Here is a 27,692-nt window from a genome sequence, read left to right as displayed (position 1 = left end):
ACTGGGTGTGAACAGGGCCACCTTCAGTTGCAAAACGTTCTCGAACATTGCAGATAGAAATGAACGTAATTCATTATTGCAAATATCGAAGAGGCATGTTTGTTCTACATAGCATATCTGGATGTTCCAAAACGTTGTGTCCTGCTGAACGCGCCCCTGTTCTTGACTTTTAGCACTTTTGCGCGTATCTTGTTTTGACGAGAAACCGCAACGGAGTTAGAAGCTGCCTCCTCGACCTATTTTAAAACACGTACATTTACTGAGACGCAGTGATGGACTAGAATCAAGTGAGACAATCAAAGTAACTATGGAATTGCATTATGTGTTTGCTATTAAATGAGAGTTGATAAAGTTGCAATGGGATGACTTCATGCCGTATTTTAGCTAGTTATTTTCTGGCTAGTCGTGGGCTAGCCTAGCACCAAGGAACGGATGTAAAGACACGCGGAAGCGAGTTCAGTGTTTAGACGATGTAGTCAGAGGTATTTTTTCATGTATAAATAATTTGATATGATTTTTCCCCCTCTACGAAATCCATTGCTAGTGTTGAAGGCCAGGGATTACACTGCATTCGTGTACCGTTAAAGCTCCCTGTTTTTTGTTTGCAAGTCTGTTTTTGGGCTGATCCTAAACGACCTTATTGAAATAAAAAATATTAGGTCCTAAATGTATAGGTCCTCCGTGTTTTTGTCAGTTTATGTCTTCTTTAGGTAGCCTATTTAACTGAATTGATTTATTAGCAAATCATTTCTAAACTGTGAGCAGACTTTCTATTGAGGCAGTATTGCCAGTGCATTACTGTAGCACCATACACACATCATTATTGCTATTACAGGTAGGAAGACAATATCCAATATCTGTGTTACAGGTCTGTGGTTGGCAGTGGGATCTTTCTTCATCACATGAGGGGCGGGGTAGCCTGCCTTACTGCCCTCTTCACAGATACCTGCCTCCTCCTTGGAGGGAAACAAACCTTGGTCATAGGAAATCCGCCTCTCCTGATTTGAGGAAAATGTTTCGCCCTGGGAAAGAAAACCATCAGACTGAACCAAGGTAAGACAACTAGTAATTTGAACAGAGGACAAGATCAAAATGAGCCTATGGAAAAATGTTCATTTAGAATACACAGTAGGCCTATTTTATGTTCATATAAGCATTGTCACGTTGTATAAATGATTGGAGACAGCCGCAGGAATACGTAATAGGGGGTTTTAATACTCCACCCAAAAATACAACATGTCATGAAAAGGCATGGGGACGAAGCCCAAAACAAACACGTATACAAAAACACAGGGATGTAACCCATACAAAAGAGCGAGGTTAAACCTCTAATAAATTACACGGGACGAGACCCGAAATAACAAGTGCACAAAACACGCAGCACGAAAGCCGAAACAAAGCACAGGTAGGGGAGAGCACTAGAGGCGCTATCTCAAAAATCAAATGGCTACTTTATGGGACTACATGTTCTATGGTCAACTTCTTGTTCACATGTGGTCAAGGTCACTCTAATCTGAGGTGGGCACAAGTTTCTTATTTCCCCCCCTCAAAAGTAAAAAATTGTCACTTTACATGTTATGCAATAAACTTTTTTAGGTGTGAATGTTCAAAATTATGATTTTGCACAGAGTAGAGGAGACAATAACGTGTCTTTTGATACTTTAACTGCAGTCCTATGTTGAGCTAACCTTGAGATTTAGCCAACATTAGCACACATGTCAGTTTGGGGCAAGTTGTCTCAATGACCTTGGGTCAAGTCTTCACATGTGACAACTTGCCCCAGTATACATAGACGCATAGAACATGCTCAAAAAACATTTTGATATTGTGTAATCAGCTCTGATAAGAGTATTAAATGTTACTGTAAATGGATTATTATATATACACGTGTAGTTTAGAGCAGCAGACATATCCCTGGACTACACAAGACAGGCTCTGGTGTGTGTGTGTGTGTGTGTGTGTGTGTGTGTGTGTGTGTGTGTGTGTGTGTGTGTGTGTGTGTGTGTGTGTCTACTAACACACTACATGCCTACTGTATGAGACAGTACTGTATATCCACACACACACTACTTCATACAGTGGCATGAATTTCGTGTGGTGTTATGAATTGCATTGTGGCAACAAGGATAGTAGACAGGGAGGTGGGCGTAATAAGCCTGTAATGAATATGTAATTTCAATGAGGAAATGTGTTTTTGAAGGAAGGAAGGAAAGAAAGAGGGGAAGGAAAGAAAGATGGTTAGAAATGATAAAAGAAAGACAGAATGGCAGCACACCACCTGGCATAATGTTAAAGGCAGTGAGGCAGGTGAAGTTGTAGAACAAATCAATCAGGAGTACAGCGAAGTATCTTGACATAAATTACCGTACTCTGACTCGGTATTGTTAAAAGGTTACCAGAGAAGAAGTTGACAGAAAGACAGCCATGCCAACAACAGTGGTTGGCTATACAAAGCCACGGCAGGTTTTTTCACCTGATTTGGAGATGCAGCTCGTTCAGTATATTACTAGGTCAGCTGACATTTATTTTGGTCTGTCGCCAAGTGAAGTCAGAAGACTTGCCTACCAGTTTGCTGTGGTACATCAGCTGAAGTTCGCGCCAATGTGGGCAGAAAAAGAAAAGGCCAGCTCGGAGTAGTTTACTGTCACGTTCGTCGTCCTCCTCATCTGAGGAGGAGTAGTAAGAAGGATCGGAGGACCAAAATGCAGCGTGATGATTATCCATTTTAATTAGAAAACTTGAAAACAAAGAACAAAACAATAAACGGACAAACGATCGAAAACGCAACCGTCCCGTATGGTGACATACAAAAAGACACAGGAACAATCACCCACAACCCACAATACAAAACAGGCTACCTAAATATGGTTCCCAATCAGAGACAACGACTAACACCTGCCTCTGATTGAGAACCATATCAGGCCAAACACATAGAAATAGACAAACTAGACATACAACATAGAATGCCCACTCAGATCACACCCTGACCAAACAAGACATAGAAACATACAAAGCAAACTATGGTCAGGGCGTGACAGTCCCCCCCCCCCCCCCCCCCCCCGGACTCCGGCCGCAAAACCTAAACATATAGGGGAGGGTCTGCGTGGGCATCTGTCCGTGGTGGCGGCTCTGGCGCGGGACGTGGACCCCACTCCACCATAGTCATTGCCCGTAACCTCTTTGGAATGGCAACCCTCGCCGCCGACCTTGGACTGGGAACCCTAATAAAGGGCCCCACTGGACTGCGGGGCGCCTCTGGACTGAGGGGCAGCTCCGGACTGAAGGGCAGCTCCGGACTGAAGGGCAGCTCCTGGCTGACGGACGGTTCTGGCGGCTCCTGGCTGACGGACGGCTCCTGGCTGACGGACGGCTCTGGCGGCTCCTGGCTGACGGACGGCTCTGGCGGCTCCTGGCTGACGGACGGCTCAGGCGGCTCCTGGCTGACGGACGGCTCAGGCGGCTCCTGGCTGACGGACGGCTCTGGCGGCTCCTGGCTGACGGACGGAGACTCAGGCGGCGCTGGACAAGAGGGAGACTCAGGCGAAGCTGGACAGGAGGGAGACTCAGGCGGCGCTGGACAGGAGGGAGACTCAGACGGCGCTGGACAGGAGGAAGACTCTGGCAGCGCTGAGCAGGCGGGAGCACCTGTAGTGAGGAGACGGAGAGACAGCCTGGTGCGGGGGGCTGCCACCGGAGGGCTGGTGCGTGGAGGTGGCACCGGATAGACCGGACCGTGAAGGCGCACTGGAGGTCTCGAGCACCGAGCCTGCCCAACCCTACCTGGCTGAATGCTCCCCGTAGCCAGGCCAGTGCGCCATCCTACGTTACAGATTGCCCCATTCAGAACCCAACCCTACCAGGCCCCAGCACCATCCCTGCTCTGCCAGGCTTCAGCAACATTCCAGCCCTGCCAGGCCCCAGCACCAACCTGCCGTGCCCTAGCACAATTCCAGCCCTGCCAGGCCCCAGCTCCAACCTGCCATTCCCCAGCACCATTTCAGCCCTGCCAGGCCCCAGCACCATTTCAGCCCTGCCAGGCCCCAGCACCATTCCAGCCCTGCCTAGCACGAGCTCAGACACAGACCTGCCCAGTTTTTATGCTAGCACCAAGTCACCCTTGCCCAGCAATGCCATTGCTGACAACGGACTAGCAACTCCAGAGGACATCCGGCCATATCTAAAAGCTGACCCCTGAAAACGGCACAAAACAGCAATTCTAACTGACACACAAGTGAAGCAGGCACTAGAAATGGAAAAGAATAAGGCACAATCTAGCCAAAGGCTGTTTCTTGAATCAAATTTATTTATAAAGCCCTTCTTACATCAGCTGATATCTCAAAGTACTGTACAGAAACCCAGCCTAAAACCCCAAACAGCAAGCAATGCAGGTGTAGAAGCACGGTGGCTAGGAAAAACTCCCTAGAAAGGCCAGAACCTAGGAAGAAACCTAGAGAGGAACCAGGCTATGAGGGGTGGCCAGTCCTCTTCTGGCTGTGCCGGGTGGAGATTATAACAGAACATGGCCAAGATGTTCAAATATTCATAGATGACTAGCAGGGTCAAATAATAATAATCACAGTGGATGTCGAGGGTGCAACAGGTCAGCACCTCAGGAGTAAATGTCAGTTGGCTTTTCATAGCCGATCATTCAGAGTATCTCTACCGCTCCTGCTGTCTCTAGAGAGTTGAAAACAGCAGGTCTGGGACAGGTATCCGGTGAACAGGTCAGGGTTCCATAGCCGCAGGTAGAACAGTTGAACCTGGAGCAGCAGCACGGCCAGGTGGACTGGGAACAGCAAGGAGTCATCAGGCCAGGTAGTCCTGAGGCATGGTCCTAGGGCTCAAGTACACCGAGAGAGAGAAAGAAAGAGAGAGAGAATTATAGAGAGCATACTTAAATTCACACAGGACACCGGATAAGACAGGAGAAATACTCCAGATATAACAGACTGACCCTAGCGCCCCGACACATAAACTACTGCAGCATAAATACTGTAGGCTGAGACTGGAGGGGTCGGGAGACACTGTGGCCCCATCCGATGATACCCCCAGACAGGGCCAAACAGGCAGGATATAACCCCACTCACTTTGCCAAAGCACAGCCCCCACACCACTAGAGGGATATCTTCAACCACCAACTTACCATCCTGAGACAAGGCCGAGTATAGCCCACAGAGAAAGGGAAGTAAGGGGTGGAGTCAAAATCTGGATCTGCAAAGAACAAGAAGGCAGCTAAAAAAAGCTAAATCGTAGAAGAGTCATCATCAGATGAAGAGGAGTGATTCTGCCTCGTCTGTGTGGAGCCATTTTCAAACAGCCTTCCAACTGAGACTTGGGTGAAGTGTGTGAGATGATTCAAATGGGCCCATGATGCTTGCATCTCAGGCCAGGCAATTTATGTGTGCCAGAACTGTGACTGAAGATGAGTCTGATTAGTCAGATACAGATGTACGTCGTATAGGCTGTTACAAAACTGTCCATTAGTGTGTTTAAACACCACATCTGTTTTGTTAAGACTTTAAAGATTTAATCAAGTTATCTGCACCATTCCATTCCGATTCCAACAATTACCGTGGATCTATGTGTACGCCAGAGAACGTTTGAGTTCAAAGTTCAAAGTAAAGTGGTCGTGCCACTTAATTAATGTGTGTTCTGCCAGCATTATTGTTTTGATTAAAAGGCATTATTTACCGGATTCTCTCGTCAATATTGTTTTTATTTTAAGTTCTTTAATGAATTTGGTTTTGAATTTGAAATTAAAAATCTATATTCACAATTAATTAGTTAGTGTTCTTATTTGCTGATAATCTAATGTGACAACTTACCCGACGTAGTGTGACAATTTACCCGCTGATGGGTCTACAACTCCGCACTGAAATAAGATATGAAGATGTAATGAATACAAATATGTGACGAAGACTTCCTTCTTTCATTTGGTATGACATTTATACCATTGTGATGTATGGTGCCCAGTAAATGTTAGACAGCGTGAAAAGTGTAACAACATACCTCGCTCTCCCATACTCACAAGACCAACGGACATGGGAACAATAACCGACAAGACAATGGTGAACAAAGGGCACAATTATATTATTACTAGTCAGGGGAAATGGGAACCAGGTGTGCGTAATGAAACAGTTCAGTGACGCCTAGAGGCCGGTGACGTAGACCTCCGGAACTGGTGCACGGAATGAGCAACAGTACCTGTCGGGTCCGTGACAAGCATTCGTTTATTCCAGGTATTCCCAAACTGGGGTAGCGCAATGCCGTCGGGAGTACGCCAAATAAAAATGTGATTCACGTTTACGTTTGGTTAGTGGATTTCCCGCGAGAAATGTTTTTTCTTTTCTTCACATTTTCAAACAGTCCATTTAGATTTTCCAACAGGGCTATACATTTGGGTGAGTTTTTTTTTCTCACCTGAGTAGCCTCGTTTCACTGACAAAAATCTAATTAAACCATCCAGTGTTCAGCGAAATAACAACACAATGTCAAATACAGGTAGCCCAATCAAATAATGAACATCCAATCACATTAACTGTTACTCTCTCGCGGGAATTCCACTATGTAGTCAAACGTAGCTGCTGCTCATTCCGTTTGCTCGAAAATGGATGAATGGTTCACCATCCCGACACCACTTGGGTACACTGCGGCATCCACCGGGAGGCTCTTGCTGCCAAGGGACTGCCTGACAGCTTGAAAGACGTTTTGGTCACTACAGTGAAAATGGTTAACTTTGTTAAAGCAAGGCCCCTGAACACTCGTGTATTTTCTGCACAATGCAATGATATGGGCAGCGACCATGTAACGCTTCTACAAGGGGAAAAGTATTGACACGTTTTTTTTTAAATTGAGAGATGAGCTTAAAGTTTGCATGATAACGAGTTTCTCACACGACTGGCCTATCTGGGTGATGTTTTCTCTCGCCTGAATGATCTGAATCTAGGATTACAGAGACTTTCCACAACTATATTCAATGTGTAGTACAAAATTGAGGCTATGATTAAGAAGTTGGAGCTCTTCTCTGTCTGCATTAACAAGGACAACAAACAGGTCTTTCCATCATTGTATGATTTTTTGTGTGCAAATGAACTCAAGCTTACGAACAATGTGAAATGTGATATAGCAAAGCATTTACGCAGGTACTTTCCCGAAACAGATGACACAAACAACTGGATTTGTTATCCCTTTCATGCCCTGCCTCCAGTCCACTTACCGATATCTGAACAAGAGAGCCTCATCGAAATTGCATCAAGCGGTTCTGTGAAAATTAAATTTAATCAGAAGCCACTGCCAGATTTCTGGATTGGGCTGCGCTCAGAGTATAGTGCCTTGGCAAATTGCGCTGTTAAGACATTGATGCCCTTTGCAACCACGTACCTATGTGAGAGTGGATTTTCGGCCCTCACTAGCATGAAAACTAAATACAGGCACAGACTGTGTGTGGAAAATGATTTAAGACTGAGAGTCTCTCCAATACAACCCAACATTGCAGAGTTATGTGCATCCTGTCAAGCACACCCTTCTCATTAACCTGTGGTGAGTTATTCACCATTTTTTATGAACAAAGAAGGTTTTATATATAAGATGGCTAAATAAAGAGCAAAATTCTTGATTTATTGTTATATTATTTGTGCCCTGGTCCTATAAGAACTCTTTGTCACTTCCCACGAGCCAGGTTGTGACAAAAACCCACACTCATTCTTATGTTTAATAAATGTATCGTATACTATGTGTGTGGCAGGCTTACAATGATGGCATAAAACAACATTTGAGAGTGCGCTGCGTAAGCAGCTGGAGGTTGAATGTTTGAAGGGGTACGGGACTATAAAAAGTTTGGGAACCAATGGTTTATTCCATCTGTAAGGTTCTAAGAATTGATGGTATGAAGATAGTTGAGAACAAAACGTCAGACTTGAATTCAATTTAGGATATTACCGGCTGGGAAGGAGTTTACTCTTCGACAACTCAAAGGTTCACAACAGTATTTAAAGTGATACAGGGGCGTCTCTGCCTCCCTACATACTGTGGAATGCATATACAACTGTAAATGGACAATGGACCAGCCAAAATTCATGTTAAGGAGATGTTATTTTAGTACCAAGAGGTTCCTAGCACTGACTTTTATTGAGATAACAAACTAGACCATACCAAATAGTGTGGGGCGGCAGGTAGCCCAGTGGTTAGAGTGTTGGACTAGTCACCGAAAGGTTGCAAGATCGAATCCCTGAGCAGACAAGGTAAAAATCTGTTGTTCTGCCCCTGAACAAGGCAGTTAACCCACTGTTCCTAGGCCGTCATTGAAAATAAAAATGTGTTCTTAACTGACTTGCCTAGTTAAATAATGATAAAATATATATATAGGAATGGTTTGAAATGCTCCCAAGGCCTTGTTGGCCATTTGCAAGAGTGTGTCACGCTGTATAATGATAGGAGACAACTGCAGGAATACGTAATTGTTTTTTTTATTTCTCCACCCCAAAAAAAGAGCGAGGTGTTGACCTCTAAAAAATACACTGGGCCATACACCTCCCAGTCGATGAGGTACTGGAAACGCCCCGCCCGACGCCTAAAATCCAGGACTTCACGGACTGAGTATACTGGACCTCCCTCGATGTCCAGAGGAAGAGGCGGGGCGTCACTGGTTCCAGCCTCAGCGAGGGGACCAGGCACCACTGGCCTGAGGAGAGACACATGAAAAGTTGGGTTAATGCGGTAATCAGCAGGGAGTTGCAAACGGTACGTTACCTCATTAACCCACCTCGGGACTTTAAACAGCCCCACAAACCGCAGGTTCAGCTTCCGGCAGGGCAGGCGGAGTGGCAGGTTCCGGGTGGAGAGCCAGACCCGGTCGCATGGAGAGAAGAAAGGCGCCTCTGCGGTGGCGGTCGGCCTGTTCCTTGTGCCGACGCACGGCCCGCTGGAGATGAGTGCACTGCGTTCCAGGTTTCCTCAGCGCACTGAAACCACTCATCTACCGTAGGGGCCTCGGTCTGGCTCGGTTGCCAAGGTGCAAGGGCCGGCTGATACCCCAATATGCAATAGAAAGGAGTGAGGTTAGTGGGGGAGTGGCGGAGGGAATTCTGCGCGTACTCAGCCCAAGGTAGAAAATCCGCCCACTCCCCCGGCCGGTCCTGACAGTAACACCTCAGGAACCTGCCCACTTCCTGATTGACCCTCTCCACCTGCCCATTAACTTGAGGACGGTACCCAGAGGTGAAACTGACCGTGACCCCCAGGCGTCCCATGAACACTCCATACGCGTGAGGTAAACTGAGGGCCACGGTCTGACACAATGTCCTCCGGGATCCCGTATTGCCGGAAGATGTGCTTAAAAAGGGCCTCCGCGGGGCCTCCCGAGTGTCGCAGTGGTCTAAGGCACTGCACCGCAGTGCTAGCTGTGCCACTGGAGATTCTGGGTTCGAGTCCAGGCTCTTTCGCAGCCGGCCGAGACCAGGAGACCCATGGGGCGGCGCACAATTGGCCCAGCGTCGTCCGGGTTAGGGGAGGGTTTGGCCGGCTGGGATGTCCTTGTCCCATCAAGCACTAGCGACTCCTGTGGCGGGCCAGGCGCAGTGCATGCTGACACGGTCGCCAGGTGTTTCCACCGACACATTGGTGTGGCTGGCTTCCGGGTTAAGTGGGCTTTGTGTCAAGAAGCAGTTCGGCTTGGTTGGGTTGTGTTTTGGAGGATGCACGGCTCTCAACCTTCGCCTCTCTCGAGTCTGTACGGGAGTTTCAGCGATGAGACAAGACTGTAACTACCAATTGGATACCACGAAATTGGGGTTGAGAATGGTGGTGTTCCCCTGGGAGGGGGTAAGGTCAGTGACAAAGTCCACCGAGGGGTGACCAGGGTCGTTGTGGAATCGGCAGGGGCAGGAGCTTTCCATAAGGGAGGTGTCTGGGTGTCTTTGACTGAGCACAGATGGAGCAGGAAGAGACGTCAACCCGGACTTCCCTAGCCAAGGTGGGCCAACAGTACTTCTCAGTCAGGCAGGCGATGGTACGGCTTATCCCAGGATGAACCGACACAGGTGCCGTGTGCGCCCAGGTAAGGAGGCGGTCCCACACACCCATGGGCACGTAGGCGCGATTCTCCGGGCGCTGTGCGGGTTCCGTGCGCAGGGCCTGCCGTATGTTCGGCCGGCGCTATGATATGGGATGGAGAGATGATGGGGGTCTCTTCTCCATGCCTCTCCATCATAGAGGCGAAACAGGGTGTCCACCTTCACGTTCTTCGAGCCTGGCCAGTAGGAAAGCGTGAATTGGAACCTGGCGAAGAATAGAGCCCACCTGGCATGTCTCGGGTTTAGCCTCTTCGCTGCCCTGATGCACTCCAGGTTGCGGTGGTCCGTCCACTCCAGGAAAGGGTGTTTGGACCCCTACAGCCAGAGCCTCCACGCCTTCAGAACCTTCTTGACCGCCAAGAGTTCACGTTCGTAGTTCCTCTGGGCGGGCTCAGCTGCTTGGAGTAGAAGGCGCAGGGCCGCAGCTTTGGAGGGGTTTCCGGTGAGCTGGGACAGCACTGCCCCGACTCCCACTTCGGCGGCATCCACCTTGACGATAATGTGCCAGGACGTGAGCAGTGGTGAAGCTTACCGTCATTGTCTCGAACGCTCTCTCCGCCTCCGTTGTCCAACGAAGCCGCTGGGGACCTCCTCTCAGCAGGGAGATAAGAGGCTCGACCACCATGCTGAAGCCCCGATGAACCTCTGGAAATAGTTGGCAAACCCCAGGAATCGCTGGACTGCTTTAACGGAGTTGGGGATGGACCATAACCTGACTGCGCTGTTGCTCCTCCATCTCCACTCCCTTAGTGGATATGAGGTAGCCCAAAAAGGACACGGACCGCTGGAAAAACAAACACTTCTCTTGTTGAACAGATACAGTTGACGTCGGAAGCTTACATACACCTTAGCCAAATAACTTACACTCCGTTCTTCACAATTCCTGACATTTAATCCTTGTAATAATTCCCTGTCTAAGGTCAGTTAGGATCACCACTTTATTTTAAGAATGTGAAATTTCACAATAATAGTAGAGAGGATGATTTATTTCAGCTTTTATTTCTTTCATCACATTCCCAGTGGGTCAGAAGTTTGCATACACTCAATTAGTATTTGCCTTTTAAATTGTTTAACTTGGGTCAAACGTTTTGGGTAGCCTTCCACAGGCTTCCCACAATAAGTTGGGTGAATTTCTGTGGATATAGATATTTTTGTACCTGTTTCCTCCATCTTCACAAAGTCCTTTACTGTTGTTCTGGGATTGATTTGCAGTTTTCGCACCAAAGAACGTTCATCTCTAGGAGACAGAACACGTCTTCTTCCTGAGTGGTATGATGGCTGCGTGTCCCATGGTGTTTGTACTTGCGTACTCTGGTTTGTACAGTTGAACGTGGTACCTTCAGGTGTTTGGAAATTGCTCCCAAGGATGAACCAGACTTGTGGAGGTCTGCAATTTTTTTCTGAGGTCTTGGCTGATTTCTTTTGATTTTCCCATGATGTCAAGCAAAGAGGCACTGAGTTTGAAGGTAGGCCTTGAAATACTTCCACTGGTACACCTCCAATTGACTCAAATGAGGTCAGTTAGCCTATCAGAAGCTTCTAAAGCCATTACATAATTTTCTGGAATTTCCCAAGCTGTTTAACTTCTCTAGGATTAGGGGGCAGCATTTTCACGTTTAGATGAAAAGCGTGCCCAGAGTAAACTGCCTCCTACTCAGTCCCAGATGATAATATATGCATATTATTATTAGTATTGGATAGAAAACACTCTGAAGTTTCTAACTGTTTGAATCATGTCTGTGACTATAACATAACTTATTTGTCAGGCAAAACCCAGAGGACAAACCATTCAGATTTATTTTTTTGAGGTCACTCTCTTTTCAATGGGTTTTCATTGGGAATCCAGATTTCTAAGGGACCTTCCTGTAGTTCCTATCGCTTCCACTGGATGTCAACAGTCTTTAGAAATTGGTTGAGGTTTTTCCTTTGACAAATGAAGAAGTAGCCATGTTCAGAATGAGGCTCCAGTGAAGTGTACTGTTTGTTAGAGGCGCGTGACCAGAAAGCATGCTACAAATTGTTTTCCTCTGGTATTGAACAAAGATCATCCCGTCTTCAATTTTATCGATTATTTATGTAAAAAAATACCTAAAGTTGTATTACAAAAGTAGTTTGAAATGTTTGGACATAGCTTACAGGTAACGTTTGAGATATTTTGTAGTCACGTTGTGCAAGTTGGAACCGGTGTTTTTCTGGATCAAACGCGCCAAATAAATGGACATTTTAGATATATATCGACGGAATTAATCGAACAAAAGGACCATTTGTGATGTTTATGGGACATATTGGAGTGCCAGCAGAAGAGGCTCGTCAAAGGTAAGGCATGAATTATATCTTTATTTCTGCGTTTTGTGTCGCGTGTTGAAATATGATGGTCTGTGATTGTTAGCTTGGGTGCTATCCTCAGATAATAGCATTGTTTGCTTTCGCCATAAAGCATTTTTGAAATCTGACACGTTGGCTGGATTCACAACAAGTGTAGCTTTAATTTGGTATATTGAATGTGTAATTTCATGAAAGTTAAATTTTTATAGTAATTTATTTGAATTTGGCGCTCTGCATTTTCACTGGATGTTGGCCAGGTGGGACAGTACCGTCCTACATATCCCAGAGAGGTTAAAGGCACAGTCAACTTAGTGTATGTAAACTTCTGACCAATTGGAATTGTGATACAATGAATTATAAGTGAAATAATCTGTCTGTAAATAATTGTTGGAAAAATGACATGTGTCATGCACAAAGTAGATGTCCTAAACGACTTGCCAAAACTATAGTTTGTTCACACATTTCTTGTTGAGTTGTAACGGCGTTCCTCCTCCTCTTCAACCGAAGAGGAGGAGCAGGGATTGAACCAAACTGCAGCGTTGTATTTAGACATAATGAATTTATTTAAGTGTAGACGAAAAACACGAACTTCACTTGAATACTTACAAAATAACAAAACGAATGTAGACAATCCTGAACATACGAACTTACATATAACACGAAGAACGCACGAACAGGAAAAATGACTACATAAAACGATGAACGAACGAAACAGTCCCGTATGGTGCAAACAAACACAGACACGGAAGACAACCACCCACGACAAACAATGTGACAACACCTACCTTAATATGATTCTCAATCAGAGGAGATGAAAACCGCCTGCCTCTAATTGAGAACCATATTAGGTACCCATTAACCAACATAGAAACAGAAAACATAGACTGCCCACCCAAACTCACGTCCTGACCAACTAACACATACAAAAACTAACAGAAAACATGTCAGGAACGTGACATAACCCCCCCCCCCCCTTAAGGTGCGAACTCCGGGCGCACCAGCACAAAGTCTAGGGGAGGGTCTGGGTGGGCATCTGACCACGGTGGTGGCTCAGGCTCTGGGCGAGGTCCCCACCCCACCATAGTCAATCCCAGCTTACGTCTCTCCCTCAGAATGACCACCCTCTTACTCCACCCACCTAATATACCGGGTAACATCAAAATAAGGGACAGCTCCGGGACAAGGTAGCTCAGGATAGAGAGGTAGCTCAGGATAGAGAGGTAGCTCAGGATAGAGAGGTAGCTCAGGATAGAGGGGCAACTCCGGACTGAAGGGCAGCTCCGGACAGAGAGACAGCTCTGGACTGAGGGGCAGTTCTGGATACATGGCAGCTCTGGGCTGAGGGACAGCTCATGGTTGGCTGACGGCTCTGGACGCTCATGGCTAGCTGACGGCTCTGGACGCTCATGGCTGGCTGACGGCTCTGGACGCTCATGGCTGGCTGACGGCTCTGGACGCTCATGGCTGGCTGACGGCTCTGGACGCTCATGGCTGGCTGACGGCTCTGGACGCTCATGGCTGGCTGACGGCTCTGGACGCTCATGGCTCGCTGACGGCTCTGGACGCTCATGGCTCGCTGACGGCTCTGGACGCTCATGGCTCGCTGACGGCTCTGGCTGCTCATGGCTGGCTGACGGCTCTAGACGCTCATGGCTCGCTGACGGCTCTGGCTGCTCATGGCTCGCTGACGGCTCTAGACGCTCATGGCTGGCTGACGGCTCTGGACGCTCATGGCTCGCTGACGGCTCTAGACGCTCATGGCTGGCTGACGGCTCTGGACGCTCATGGCTCACTGGCGGCTCTAGCAGATCCAGTCTGGTTGGCGGCTCTGGCAGATCCTGTCTGGTTGGCGGCTCTGGCAGATCCTGTCTGGTTGGCGGCTCTGGCAGATCCTGTCTGGTTGGCGGCTCTGGCAGATCCTGTCTGGTTGGCGACTCTGGCAGATCCTGTCTGGTTGGCGGCTCTGGCAGATCCTGTCTGGTTGGCGGCTCTGGCAGATCCTGTCTGACGAATGGCTCTAGCGGCTCCTGACTGACTATCGGCTCTGACGGCTCGGGACAGACGGGCGGCTCTAATGGCTCGGGACAGACGGATGGCTCAGATGGCGCTGGGGAGACGGATGGCTCAGATGGCGCTGGGGAGACGGATGGCTCAGATGGCGCTGGGGAGACGGATGGCTCAGATGGCGCTGGGGAGACGGATGGCTCAGATGGCGCTGGGGAGACGGATGGCTCAGATGGCGCTGGGGAGACGGATGGCTCAGATGGCGCTGGGGAGACGGATGGCTCAGATGGCGCTGGGGAGACGGATGGCTCTGGCCGGATAAGGCGCACTGTAGACCTGGTGCGTGGTGCCGGAACTGGAGGCACCGGGCTAAGGACACGCACCTTCATGCTAGTGCGGGGAGCAGGGACAGGGCACACTGGACTCTCAAAGCGTACTATTTGCCTGGTGCGTGGTACCGGCACTGGTGGCACCGGGCTGAGGGCACGCACATCAGGACGAGTACGGGGAGAAGGAACAGTGTGTACAGGGCTCTGGAGACGCACAGGTGGCTTAGTGCGTGGTGCCGGAACTGGAGGCACTGGGCTGGAGACACGCACCATAGGAAGAGTGCGTGGAGGAGGAACAGGGCTCTGAAAACGCACTGGAAGCCTGGTGCGTGGTGTAGGCACTGGTGGTACTGGGCTGGGGCGGGGAGGTAGCGCAGGAAATACCGGACCGTGCAGGCGTACTGGCTCCCTTGAGCATTGAGCCTGCCCAACCTTACCTGGTTGAATGCTCCCCGTCGCCCGCCCAGTGCGGGGAGGTGGAATAACCCGCACCGGGCTATGTAGGCGAACCGGGGACACCATGCGTAAGGCTGGTGCCATATAAGCCGGCCCAAGGAGACGCACTGGTGGCCAGATATGTAGAGCCGGCTTCATGGCACTTGGCTCAATGCTCAATCTATCCCTACCAGTGCGGGGAGGTGGAATAACCCGCACCGGACTATGCACACGTACAGGAGACACCGTGCGCTCTACTGCGTAACACGGTGTCTGCCCGTACTCCCGCTCTCCACGGTTAGCCTGAGAAATGGGCGCAGGTCTCCTACCTGCCCTTGGCCCACGACCTCTTAGCCCCCCCCCAAGAAATTTTTGGGGTTTCTTCACGGGCTTCCGTGCTAGCCGCGTACCTTCATAAATCCGGTCTCTCTCTCCCGTTGCCTCCGCTCTCCTAATCGCCTCCAGCTGTTCCCATGGAAGGCGATCTCTTCCAGCTCGGATCTCCTCCCATGTGTAGCAACCTTTTCCATTTAACACGTCCTCCCATGTCCACTGCTCGAACTCACGCTGCTTGGTTCTGGTTTGGTGGGTGGTTCTGTAACGGCGTTCCTCCTCCTCTTCAACCGAAGAGGAGGAGCAGGGATTGAACCAAACTGCAGCGTTGTATTTAGACATAATGAATTTATTTAAGTGTAGGCGAAAAACACGAACTTCACTTGAATACTTACAAAATAACAAAACGAATGTAGACAATCCTGAACATACGAACTTACATATAACACGAAGAACGCACGAACAGGAAAAATGACTACATAAAACGATGAACGAACGAAACAGTCCCGTATGGTGCAAACAAACACAGACACGGAAGACAACCACCCACGACAAACAATGTGACCCCACCTACCTTAATATGATTCTCAATCAGAGGAGATGAAAACCACCTGCCTCTAATTGAGAACCATATTAGGTACCCATTAACCAACATAGAAACAGAAAACATAGACTGCCCACCCAAACTCACGTCCTGACCAACTAACACATACAAAAACTAACAGAAAACAGGTCAGGAACGTGACAGGAGTGGTTGAAAAACTAGTTTTAATGACTCCAACCTAGGTGTATGTAAACTTCCGACTTCAGCTGTAGATCATGCTCCAACAGTCTTCCCAGCACAGACCTGACTAACGAGACATGCTGGGTGCGGTCAGCAGAATAGACCAAAATGTTTATATAAACCACTACGCCCTGTCCCAGCATGTCCCGAAACACTTCGTTAATAAAGACCTGGAAAACTGAAGTAGCATTAGATAGGCCAAAAGGCATTTTGAGATGCTCGTAATGGCCCGTGGTGGAAAAGGCCGTTTCCCATTCGTCGCCTGCACGAATGCACACCAGATTGTAGGCGCTCCTCAAGTCCAGTTTTGTGAAGTACTGCGCCCCGTGCATTTGTTCGATGATGGTTGGGATGAGGGGTAAAGGATAGCTAAACTTAACGGTGGCTTTATTCAGTATTCGATAATCAATGCAGGGGTGCAGTCCCCCATCTTTCTTTTTAACAAAAAATAAGCTTGAGGGGGCTGGTGACGTGGAGGGGCGGATAAAATACTGCTGGAGGCTCTCCTGTATGTAGGTCTCCATGGCCTCGGTCTCCACATAGAAGAGGGGATAGATGTGTCCTCTCGGGAGGGCTGTGTCAGACAGCAGGTCAATGGCACAGTCCCGGGGGCGGAGGAGGAATGCGTGTGCAGATCCTCCGGACTTATTCCTCCGTGGTCCGGACTGTCCACCGTAGTGGTGTTGACAGACACCGCGAGACACCTCCCCTGACACTCCTGCGACCAACCCAGCAGTCTCCTCTCGGACCAGGAAATAACAGGGTTATGCTAACTCAACCAGGGGAGACCTAAAACAACAGGGTGGGTGGGGTGTCTATAATCGAAAAGGTGATCTGTTCTAAATGAGTGTCATGGGTCAGCAGAGAAACGGGAACAGTGATGTGATGTACGAGCCCTGTCCCTATTGGACAATTATCCAGGGCTCGAACCTAAATGGGTGATTGTCAGGGAAACCAAAGGAATGCGTAATTCAGCGGCCAGTGCTCCATCTAAAAGATTCCCGGCAGCTCCGGAATCAATCAGAACTAACGGGAGTGAGGGGCTAGGGTATTCAGGGAATTTAATGGAAAAACACACTGGTTGAGTTGACAGAAAATGAGGGGAGATCTTGCATCCTACCTGGGTTGGAGCAGGGGAATTCCGTGGCTTGTCATCTCGCCTATTGGTAGATAGAGGGCAGGTCGGGGAGAAATGACCCCTTTCTCCACAATAGGAGCAGAGGCCCAGATTCCTCCTTCTCCTATACTCTGCCTCGGGCAAACGTGCAGAGCCCACCTCCATCGGCTCTGGGCACGGAGCAGGTGTAGCCATGGGCTCCGGATTCTATGCAGGTCTTCGACGGGACCGCAGGAGGTTGTCCAAATGGATCGCCATGCGGATGAGCTGGTCGAGTGACAGGTTGTCATCACGGCAGTACAACTCCATCTGTACCTCCTTCCGCAGTCCGCCGCGGAACACGGTGACCAGAGCCGACTCGTTCCATCCGGTGGAGGCCGCGATGTTCGGAACTCCAGGGCGAACTCCGAGGTGGTCCTAGATCCCTGGCGTAGTCGGAGTAGGCAGTCAACCCCCTCTTGGCCATCCACAGGATGATCAAACACCGAGCGGAAGAGGAGGGTGAAGCGCTCGTAGGACTTGACCTCGGGTCCGCCCGTTTCCCAGACCGTGGCACCCCAGTCCAGGGCCCGTCCGGACAGCCAGGTCTCATTGCAGAAGGAATCCCTTGCATCTTGCTGGAGTGCCGTCAAAGTGCTCCAGGAGGGACAGGGGTATTCCGCGGACCGGCTCAGATGGGACGGAGGCAGGTAGTGGTGTTGTGGGAGCTAGTGCCGGAACCGGTGCTGGAGACTGGAGGGACTGCACATTCCCCTCCAAACGCAGGATGGTTGCCAGCACGCTGTCCGTGGTGCTGCCGAGTCTGGAGAGACATTCCTTGTGATGCTGAACTGTCTCTACGATGGTCGTCAGCTTGGTCTTTCCTGCTGTCTCCATTTAGTAGGTTGGTTATTCTGTCACGCTGTATAATGATAGGAGACAAGCGCAGGAATACGTAATAGTTTTTTTTATTTCTCCATCCTAACTAAAGAGTAAGGTGTAAACCTCTAAATAATACACAGGACGAAACCCATAAAACAAGGGCACAATAACAGTAGCATGGAAGCCGATACAACATAGCACAGGTACTTACAAGACCAACGGACATGGGACAATAACCGACAAGGACAATGGGGAACAGAGGGCACATATATACACTGTAACGCGCTTCCTCCTTCTCCTCATCAGAAGAGGAGTAGCATGGATTTGACCAACGTGCAGCGGGTTTTGAATACATCATGAAACTTTATTTACAAGACAAAACTAAACACACGAAGAACACTTGAATATTTTTACAAAACGAAGAAGACAGACCTGAACGAGAGTACTTACATAAAACACGAAGAACGCACGGACAGGGAAAACAGACTACACAAAAACCGAACAAACGCTACAGTCCCGTGTGGTACACCGACAAGGACACAGGAGACAATCACCCACAAACAAACAGTGAGAACAACCTACCTTAATATGACTCTCAATTAGAGGAAAACGCAAAACACCTGCCTCTAATTAAGAGCCATACCAGGCAACCCAAAACCAACATAGAAACAGCAAACATAGACTGCCCACCCAAAACTCACTTCCTGACCATCACACACATACAAAACAACAGAAAACAGGTCAGGAACGTGACAGAACCCCCCCCTCAAGGTGCGAACGCCGGGCGCACCAGCACAAAGTCCAGGGGAGGGTCTGGGTGGGCATCTGACCACGGTGGTGGCTCAGGCTCCGGACGCTGTCCCCACACCACCATAGTCACTCCCCGCTTCTGTATCCCCCTCCCAATGACCACCCTCCAACTAAAACCACCTAAATGAAGGGGCAGCACCGGGATAAGGGCCAGCACCGGGATAAGGGGCAGCACCAGGATAAGGGGCAGCACCGGGATAAGGGGCAGCACCGGGCTGAGGGACGGCAGCTCCGGGCTGAGGGACTCTGGCAGGTCCTGGCTGAGGGACTCTGGCAGGTCCTGGCTGAGGGACTCTGGCAGGTCCTGGCTGAGGGACTCTGGCAGGTCCTGGCTGGACGGCTCTGGCAGGTCCTGGCTGGACGGCTTTGGCAGGTCCTGGCTGGACGGCTCTGGCTGGTCCTGGCTGGACGGCTCTGGCTGATCCGGTCTGGCGGAAGGCTCTGGCTGATCCGGTCTGGCGGAAGGCTCTGGCTGATCCGGTCTGGCGGAAGGCTCTGGCTGATCCGGTCTGGCGGAAGGCTCTGGCTGATCCGGTCTGGCGGAAGGCTCTGGCTGATCCGGTCTGGCGGAAGGCTCTGGCTGATCCGGTCTGGCGGAAGGCTCTGTAGGCTCTTGGCAGACGGGCGGCTTTGCAGGCTCATGGCACACGGGCAGCTTTGCAGGCTCATGGCAGACGGGCAGTTCAGGCGCCGTTGGGCAGACGGGCAGTTCAGGCGCCGCTGGCGCAGACGGGCAGGCTTCAGGCGCCGCTGGGCAGACGGGCAGTTCAGGCGCCGCTGGGCAGACGGGCTCAGACGGCGCTGGGCAGACAGATGGCTCCGACGGCGCTGGGCAGACAGATGGCTCAGACGGCGCTGGGCAGACAGATGGCTCAGACGGCGCTGGGCAGACAGGCAGTGCAGAAGGCGTTGGGCAGACGGCCGACTCTGCCCTGCTGAGGCGCACAGTAGGCCTGGTGCGTGGTATAGGCACTGGCTGCGCTGGAGAGGAGGAAAGCTCTGACAGCGCTGGACAGGTGGGAGCAGCTGGAGAGAGAACCCGGAGAGACAGCCTGGTGCGGGGGGCTGCCACCGGTGGACTGGTACTTGGAGGTGGCACCGGGTATACCGGACCGTGAAGGAGGACACGTGCTCTTGAGCACCGAGCCTGCCCAACCTTACCAGGTTGAATGGTGCCCGTAGCCCTGCCAGTGCGGCGAGGTGGAATAGCCCGCACTGGGCTATGCTGGCGAACCGGGGACACCATTCGTAAGGCTGGTGCCATGTATGCCGGCCCGAGGAGACGTACTGGAGACCAGATACGTTGGGCCGGCTTCATGACATCTGGCTCGATGCCCAACCTAGCCCTCCCAGTGCGGCAAGGTGGAATAGCCCGCACTGGGCTAAGCACGCGTACTGGGGACACCGTGCGCTTTACCGCATAACACGGTGTCTGACCAGTACGACGCTCTCTCACTCCACGGTAAGCACGGGGAGTTGGCTCAGGTATCCTACCCGGCTTTGCCACACTCCTCGTGTGCCCCCCCCCAAGAAATATTTGGGTCTGACTCTCGGGCTCCCAACCGCGTCGCCGCGCTGCCTCCTCATACCAGCGCTCCTGGGCTGTGGCTGCCTCCTTCTCCTCCCGAGAGCGGCGATTCTCTCCCACCTTAGCCCAGGGTCCTTCTCCGTTGAATACTTGCTCCCAAGACCATAAATCCTGCTTCGTGCGCTGTCGTTGCTGTCCATTAACCCGCTGCTTGATCTGGGTTTGGTGGGTGATTCTGTAACGCGCTTCCTCCTTCTCCTCATCAGAAGAGGAGTAGCATGGATTTGACCAACGTGCAGCGGGTTTTGAATACATCATGAAACTTTATTTACAAGACAAAACTAAACACACGAAGAACACTTGAATATTTTTACAAAACAACAAAACGAAGAAGACAGACCTGAACGAGAGTACTTACATAAAACACGAAGAACGCACGGACAGGGAAAACAGACTACACAAAAACCGAACAAACGCTACAGTCCCGTGTGGTACACCGACAAGGACACAGGAGACAATCACCCACAAACAAACAGTGAGAACAACCTACCTTAATATGACTCTCAATTAGAGGAAAACGCAAAACACCTGCCTCTAATTAAGAGCCATACCAGGCAACCCAAAACCAACATAGAAACAGCAAACATAGACTGCCCACCCAAAACTCACGCCCTGACCATCACACACATACAAAACAACAGAAAACAGGTCAGGAACGTGACATACACATACTAATCAGGGGGAATGGGAACCAGGTGTGCGTAATGAGACAAGACAGAGTGGGGTTGATGGTAATGAATCCAGTTCAGTGACGCCTAGAAGGCCGGTAACGTAGACCTCCGGAGATGGTGAACGGCATGAGCAGCAGTACTGGGGGGATCCATGACAAAGAGGCTCAAGAGGGTCAACTGGTGTGCTCTCACAATAATAGACTATACAGTTAACAGACAATATGGTTAAAACCCTTCAGAAATTACATGTACTGTTTTGTCTATTTAACAGGGAAGTCTCTGACTCCAATGTGGTAAAACTCAGCAATAAGCTCAAAGCCACCCTGAAGAAAAAGTATCACAGTCCGCCAGGGGGGGAAACTGAGCATCCATTTTATATACATTGTGATCTCCAGTATCCACCTGGTGAAAGTGGAGAGGTGAACCAACATGAGTACATTCAAATTAAGCCAACTTTCAGGAAGAGACACCAATGGAGATGCTCACCCGTAAGCTTATACTATGATTCTGAACTAGACGACAAGCGAGTCAGAATAGGGCTGACGAAGGGCGTCTCTGGTATTGGCAAAACTAGCCAGGTGCGGATGATTATTCTTAACTGGGCAGAGGGAAAAGGAAACCAGCAATGTACTCTCATATTTCCCCTTCCTTTCCGGGAGCTGAATTTGCTGAAGGAGATACTAAGTCTGATTGAACTTCTTTACAAGTTTTTCCCAGAATTGAAAGAACCTGGAATTTCCAACTTGGAGAACTTCAGAGTTGGGTTCATTCTTGACGGGCTGGATGAATTCCGACGTCCTCTCGACTTCAAGAACAGCCCGATAGTGACCGATGTCACAGAGCCCTCCTCCGTGCCGGCACTGCTGACAAACCTAATTAACGGTAATCTACTTCCCTCCGCCGCTCACATATGGATTACATCCAGACCCGCAGCAGTCCATCGCATCCCTCTTCAATACATCAACGAAGTGACAGAAATCGAAGGCTTCACGGACTCTCAGAAAGAGGAGTTCTTCAGAAGAGCAATCATTCACACGGACCAGGCCAATGCAATTATCCGCCACTTGAAGTACTCAAAAAGCCTCTATGTTTTGTGCCAGATACCTATTATCTGTTCGATTTCTGCATCAGTCCTCGTTAGACAGACATGGCTATCCGATAAAGAATATGACCCCGGAGCTCTGACTCCAATGTACACTGACCTACTCGCCCTGTTGCAAACACAGAACCAGAATACACAGAAGATGGCTATTAAATTGGGGGAACTAGCCTTTAAGCAGTTGGTGAAAGGCAACACGGTTTTCTACAGGGAAGACCTACAAGAGTGCGACATTAACTGTGATGAGGGGTCAGAGTTTGCAAAAGTAAGCGTACCCATCTTCAGGGAGGATATTGGGCTGCAGCAAACGAAGATCTACTACTTTGGGCATACCACCATTCAGGAGTTCTTTGCCGCAATGTGGTTTAATCGATCCTGCAACAGCCTAGATGAAAACCTGAGGAATGCAGTGGACATGGCCTTGCAGAGCAAAAACGGAAAGCTGGACCTCTTCCTCCGGTTCCTCCTCGGCTTCTCACAGAGCTTCATCCAGTCAATCGCAGAGGCCGGCTACAACTCGTCGGAGACACTGACGGAAACGGTAGAGTATATCAAGAAGAAGGTCATGGAGAATCCCGCTTCACCGAGGACCCTCAACTTGCTGAACTGCCTGACGGAACTGGGTGACAGCTCTTTAGAAACTGATGGCGTGAGCTTTCTCAATACGGGAATCACCCCAGATGCCAAATACCCACGTGCACATTGGTCCGACCTGGCCACTCTGTTAGTGGCATCGGAGTCTGAGCCGATAGACATGCTTGGGTTGGAAGTAAAGAAGAGAGGAGATGAGGAACTTCTGAGGATGCTACCAGTGATCAAAGCTTCCCAGACAGCCACGTAAGTACTTGTTCATTTAACAATACCAGCTATTACAGTGAGCTCCAAAAGTATTAGGAAAGTGACACATTTGATGTAGTTTTGGCTCTGTACTCCAGTACTTTTGGATGTGATATAATAAAATTGTCTTCCATATCGGGTGAACCGTTTAGAAATTACAGCACTTTTTGTACATAGTCCCCCCATTTTATAGGACCAAAACTATTGTGTTTAGAAACATATTGTATTCTTATTTACAATGAAAGTGACTCCAAAATGACACAATACATTATTTGCCATGCATTTCTATTGGACACAAAATAATCTGAAACAACCAAAACAAACAGCAAATACATCCAACCAATTTGTAGTCACAAGCTTGATGTAGTTATGTGCTATGAATATGGGACCAAATACTTAACTTTTGACTACTTCAATACACAAAAGTGAATTCGGCCCAATACTTTTGGTCCCTTAAAATGGGGGGGACTATGTACAAAAAGTGCTGTAATTTCTAAACGGTTCACCCGATATGGTTGAAAACACCCTAAAAGTAAAGCCGACCGACTGCACTTTAGATTCATAGTCATTGTATCATTCTAAATCCAAAGTGTTGAAGTACAAAATAAACAAAAAATGGGTCACTAACTCAATACTTTTGGCGCACACTATCGATATTAAATGTCTATAACACAAGATAACTGTCATCCCTGTGATGTAATTCAGGTTTGTTGGACCCATCTTATGATCATTACACAGTTCTGTTGGTTTAATGCCTGCTTGTATGTCTATGTTTTTTTTGATTCCCTAACCTTCCTTCTTACCAGGCTGTCATATCACAAACTAACAGAGAAATCCTGTGAATGTCTGGCCTCGGCGCTCACCTCAAAGGTGTCCAATCTGAAAACTCTGAACCTGAGTTTCAACACGCTGAAGGACTCAGGAGTGCAGCTGTTGGCGGCCGGCTTGGCCAAGCCACACTGCCGACTGGAGAGACTGAAACTGTCCGGCTGCAGGGTGAAACAGAATGGCTTTGCCGCTCTGGCCAAAGCTGTCAAATCCAACCCCTTGCACCTGCGGGAGCTGGATCTGAGCGGCAACGAACCGGGAGAATCGGGGGTGTTTTATCTCGTTGACGGACTGAAGGTTGTCAATTGCAAACTTCAGATCCTGAAGTGAGTATTGAATCAATGGCTAGGAAACCCGTTCTGATCATGTGTACCCCCAATTGTAACATCATTGAATTCAGTTCCCCTATGGGTTTATCCTGTGGTTTGATGCAAATGAAGTTCTCCTCATAAGGAAATACAGTTAATCTTCTAAACTAGTTTACATAAATATATTCTTTAAGGGTATAATGTATTTTTATTGAGATAGGACAGTGAAGAGGAGACAGGAGAGTTATGAGAGTTTGCGAGTCAGAATGGCATGGGTCGGATTTAAACTCATGCCGACTCTGGTAGCCTAGGCTGTACATCTGTGCTGGGGTTCGCGGCACTAACCGCTGTACCACGTCTTCTAAAGTATTATAATCTTCGTTAGGCTCTCAAACTGCAAGCTGGGCCTGGAGCTGAGTCGCGCTCTGGCGGTGTTGCTGATAGACAACCCCAGACACCTGCGAGAGCTGGACGTCAGCATGAACAACCTGGGAGACCGGGGGGTGAAGCTGCTCATGGACATACTGAAGTCAACCCAGATATACAAACTGGAGTGAGTACTGTCTGGAGTATTGTAGTACACTCACACATTCCACCTCACTGATTCTAAAGTGGAATGTTCACTGTAGTAAATGTACCATACATTTTCCCTCCACCACCAGGTTGTACTGTTGTCAGCTCACTGAGAAATGCTGTGAGAACATGTTTAGGTGTCTGGTGAACATCCCCAGTCTGAGGGAGCTCAACCTGAGCAACAACAACCTGAAGGACGAGGGGGTCAAGATGCTCTGCAACGCCTTCGGACTGCCCGCCTGTCAACTGGAGAAACTCATGTAAGCTAGCTTACCCCACCCAGAGTGTACGGGCCACTCTCCCCTAGCCCCTACTCCATGTAGGCTGACACACTTTGGTTCAAATACTATTTGAAATTAGTTCAAATACTTGTCAGACTTTGTTTGAGCTTGCCTGGCACAATGGAACCAATAGAATAGTCTCAAAAGTGCAAACCCTGTCTTGCCATCTATCTCTCCAGGCAGTCTAAAGTGAACACTTAAAGTCTCTGAAAGCCAGTATTTTGAACAATAGTCTGGAGCTGAATATTGAAGAGTTTATTTTTCTTTACCCTTGTCTCTCCAGTGTGGCGAGCTGTGGCATCACCCAAGTCAGAGGGTTTCATTTCAACTCTGTCCTCAAAGAGCTGGACATCAGCAGGAACCATCTGGGCGACTCGGATGACTGGGCCGATGTCTTGTTCTGCTTTTCTTCACTTGAGACCCTCAGGTGAGTTCTGCAAACCTAGCACGTGTGTGTGTGGGGGGGGGGACTTTCTCAATGTAATTACCTCTCCCCACCTAGGGTGAGTGACTGTAAACTGACAGAGAAATGCTGTGGGGAGCTGGTCAAAGCTCTCAGCTCCAACCTCACCAACCTGAAAGAGCTGGATCTCTCTGGAAACGACCTGGGAGATCACGGTGTGAAGACTCTCTACATGGGACTGACGTCCAGGTGTTGTACACTTGAGAGACTGTTGTAAGTAACAGCATTAGGGAGAGTTATAAAGCTCATTGCTATAATATCACACCGCACGCTCGTCAAACAATTAATTATTATAAGCATATTCACAAAATGACTTGGTCATTTGTTAACTTATAAATCACTCGTACAATTCATGAAGTCTTGTTGACCAAAACAAATTGAAGATCTTTTCTCCCTCTGGTGACTTTCTCCACTCTCTTTCTCTATATCCCCATCTCTCTCCCCACATTCACCCTCTCTCTCTTTCCACCCTCTCTCTCTCCAGTCTGAGATGCTGTGGGATCACAGTAAAGGGCTGCTCCTCCCTAGCCTTAGCCCTGAAGTCCAGCCACTCCAGCATCACAGAACTAGGCCTGATGGGAAACGACACGGGAGAAGAAGGACTGAGAATTCTCTCTGACGTCAGGGACAATCAACGCTACAAACTACAGACTCTAGAGTAAGTCCTGGTGCCATCAAAGCTTACAATTATGTTAGTAATTTATTTATAATGACTTGTGGCTGTAAATCCATGTGTGTGGAAAAGTGTCAACTTTTCATAATTGGATTGTGTGGCCCCTCGGGACAATTCTGTTAGAATAGGGATAGAATGAGAACATTATTTTGTTGTATTATATGTCTATGGTGGTAACACTATTCTTTGTTCTAGAATCAACGATTGAGAGAGGTCTTGACTCGCTTGATGGGGTTCTTCTTGGTGTCTCGGTCCTCAAGTTCTGTACTCGCTCTGGTCAAAAGTGGTTCACTGTAAAGGAGAACAGGACGCTATCTCGGACGCAGACTGGGATTTGCATTCAGACGACTGAATTGATCGTTGTACAGACTTAAAGAAGTGCCTAAACTTGAAAAAGTGAATTATATATCATTTTATAGAGTAGGATGCCATTGAGGATGTGACCACAGTGTCTGTGTACCAAACTAAAGGATGTTACTCAGTACCTTCAGCCTCAATCATGCTCAGTAACCTCCAAGTCCATGCACTATTTTTTGCACATCAATTGTCAAGTCAAGATGTTACAGTATACGATGTAGCCTTTACTGAAGAGAAAGGTGATGCTATGTTTTACATAATGACCTTATTGTGTTTTCTTGTTAAACCAAGGATGTGTCATCATTGGGGGACTATAGTGGGACTGAGTAAATGAATAAGCCATTTGAAGACGTTTTCACCTTTACCACCCCCCCCCCCCCAGACTACTCACTCAGTCTTCAACGATACAGGTTGAATAGAACCCTTAGATTGGTGTGGTATGAACATGCTAATAAAGAGAATGCTACTCCAGACAGCATAGATGCAATTGGACAAAACATGGTAGAGCTGAAGTACAAAACTCCACATTGAAAGGTTTAACTTAATAAAATGAGGATCTCTATGGTTATGTCTATGGGCTCCTGAGTGGCGCAGCGGTCTAAGGCACTGCATCTCAGTGTTTGAGGCGTCACTACAGGCACCCTGGTTTGATTCCAGGCTGTATCACAACCGGCTGTAATTGGCCCAGCGTCGTCCGGGTTTAGCCGGCGTAGGCCGTCATTGTAAATAAGAATTTGTTTTTAACTGACTTTCCTAGTTAAATAAAAAATAATGAAAATCAAAATCATCTTTCCTACCTTTGTGTTTAGTGAATAGGGTTGACCAACTTTAACTCCAGATAAGTAAAAACATGATTTATTTTATTTTGCATTAGTGATTTATGCATTTACCACCACATCACTGAATATCATTCTTGCATGATTCAACATATACAGTGGGGAGAACA

General features: G+C 48.7%; 1 protein-coding gene across 3 annotated transcripts; it reads left to right on the top strand.

Moving 5' to 3' along the window:
- Nucleotides 1-187: 187 nt before the first annotated feature.
- On the top strand, nucleotides 188-27,530 carry LOC139568546 (NACHT, LRR and PYD domains-containing protein 12-like). 3 transcript variants are annotated; one of them, XM_071390456.1, is made up of 10 exons: nucleotides 188-287; nucleotides 869-1,053; nucleotides 21,599-23,263; nucleotides 24,070-24,417; nucleotides 24,785-24,952; nucleotides 25,062-25,232; nucleotides 25,537-25,680; nucleotides 25,756-25,929; nucleotides 26,201-26,374; nucleotides 26,585-27,530. In XM_071390456.1, the coding sequence occupies exons 2-10, from the start codon at nucleotides 1,013-1,015 to the stop codon at nucleotides 26,595-26,597; spliced, it is 2,898 nt and encodes a 965-aa protein (XP_071246557.1). In that variant the 5' UTR covers nucleotides 188-287; nucleotides 869-1,012; the 3' UTR covers nucleotides 26,598-27,530. The 3 variants fall into 3 exon arrangements, with proteins under 3 accessions (XP_071246557.1, XP_071246556.1, XP_071246555.1); XM_071390455.1 differs by having other exon boundaries at nucleotides 188-301; XM_071390454.1 differs by lacking the exons at nucleotides 188-287; nucleotides 869-1,053 and having other exon boundaries at nucleotides 20,976-23,263.
- The last annotated feature ends 162 nt before the right edge of the window (nucleotides 27,531-27,692 follow it).

This window comes from Salvelinus alpinus, chromosome 2, assembly GCF_045679555.1.
Source record: "Salvelinus alpinus chromosome 2, SLU_Salpinus.1, whole genome shotgun sequence".
Classification (NCBI taxonomy): domain Eukaryota; kingdom Metazoa; phylum Chordata; class Actinopteri; order Salmoniformes; family Salmonidae; genus Salvelinus; species Salvelinus alpinus.
Note: the sequence above shows the minus strand (reverse complement) of the source record. Positions and strands in the feature narration are given on the sequence as shown.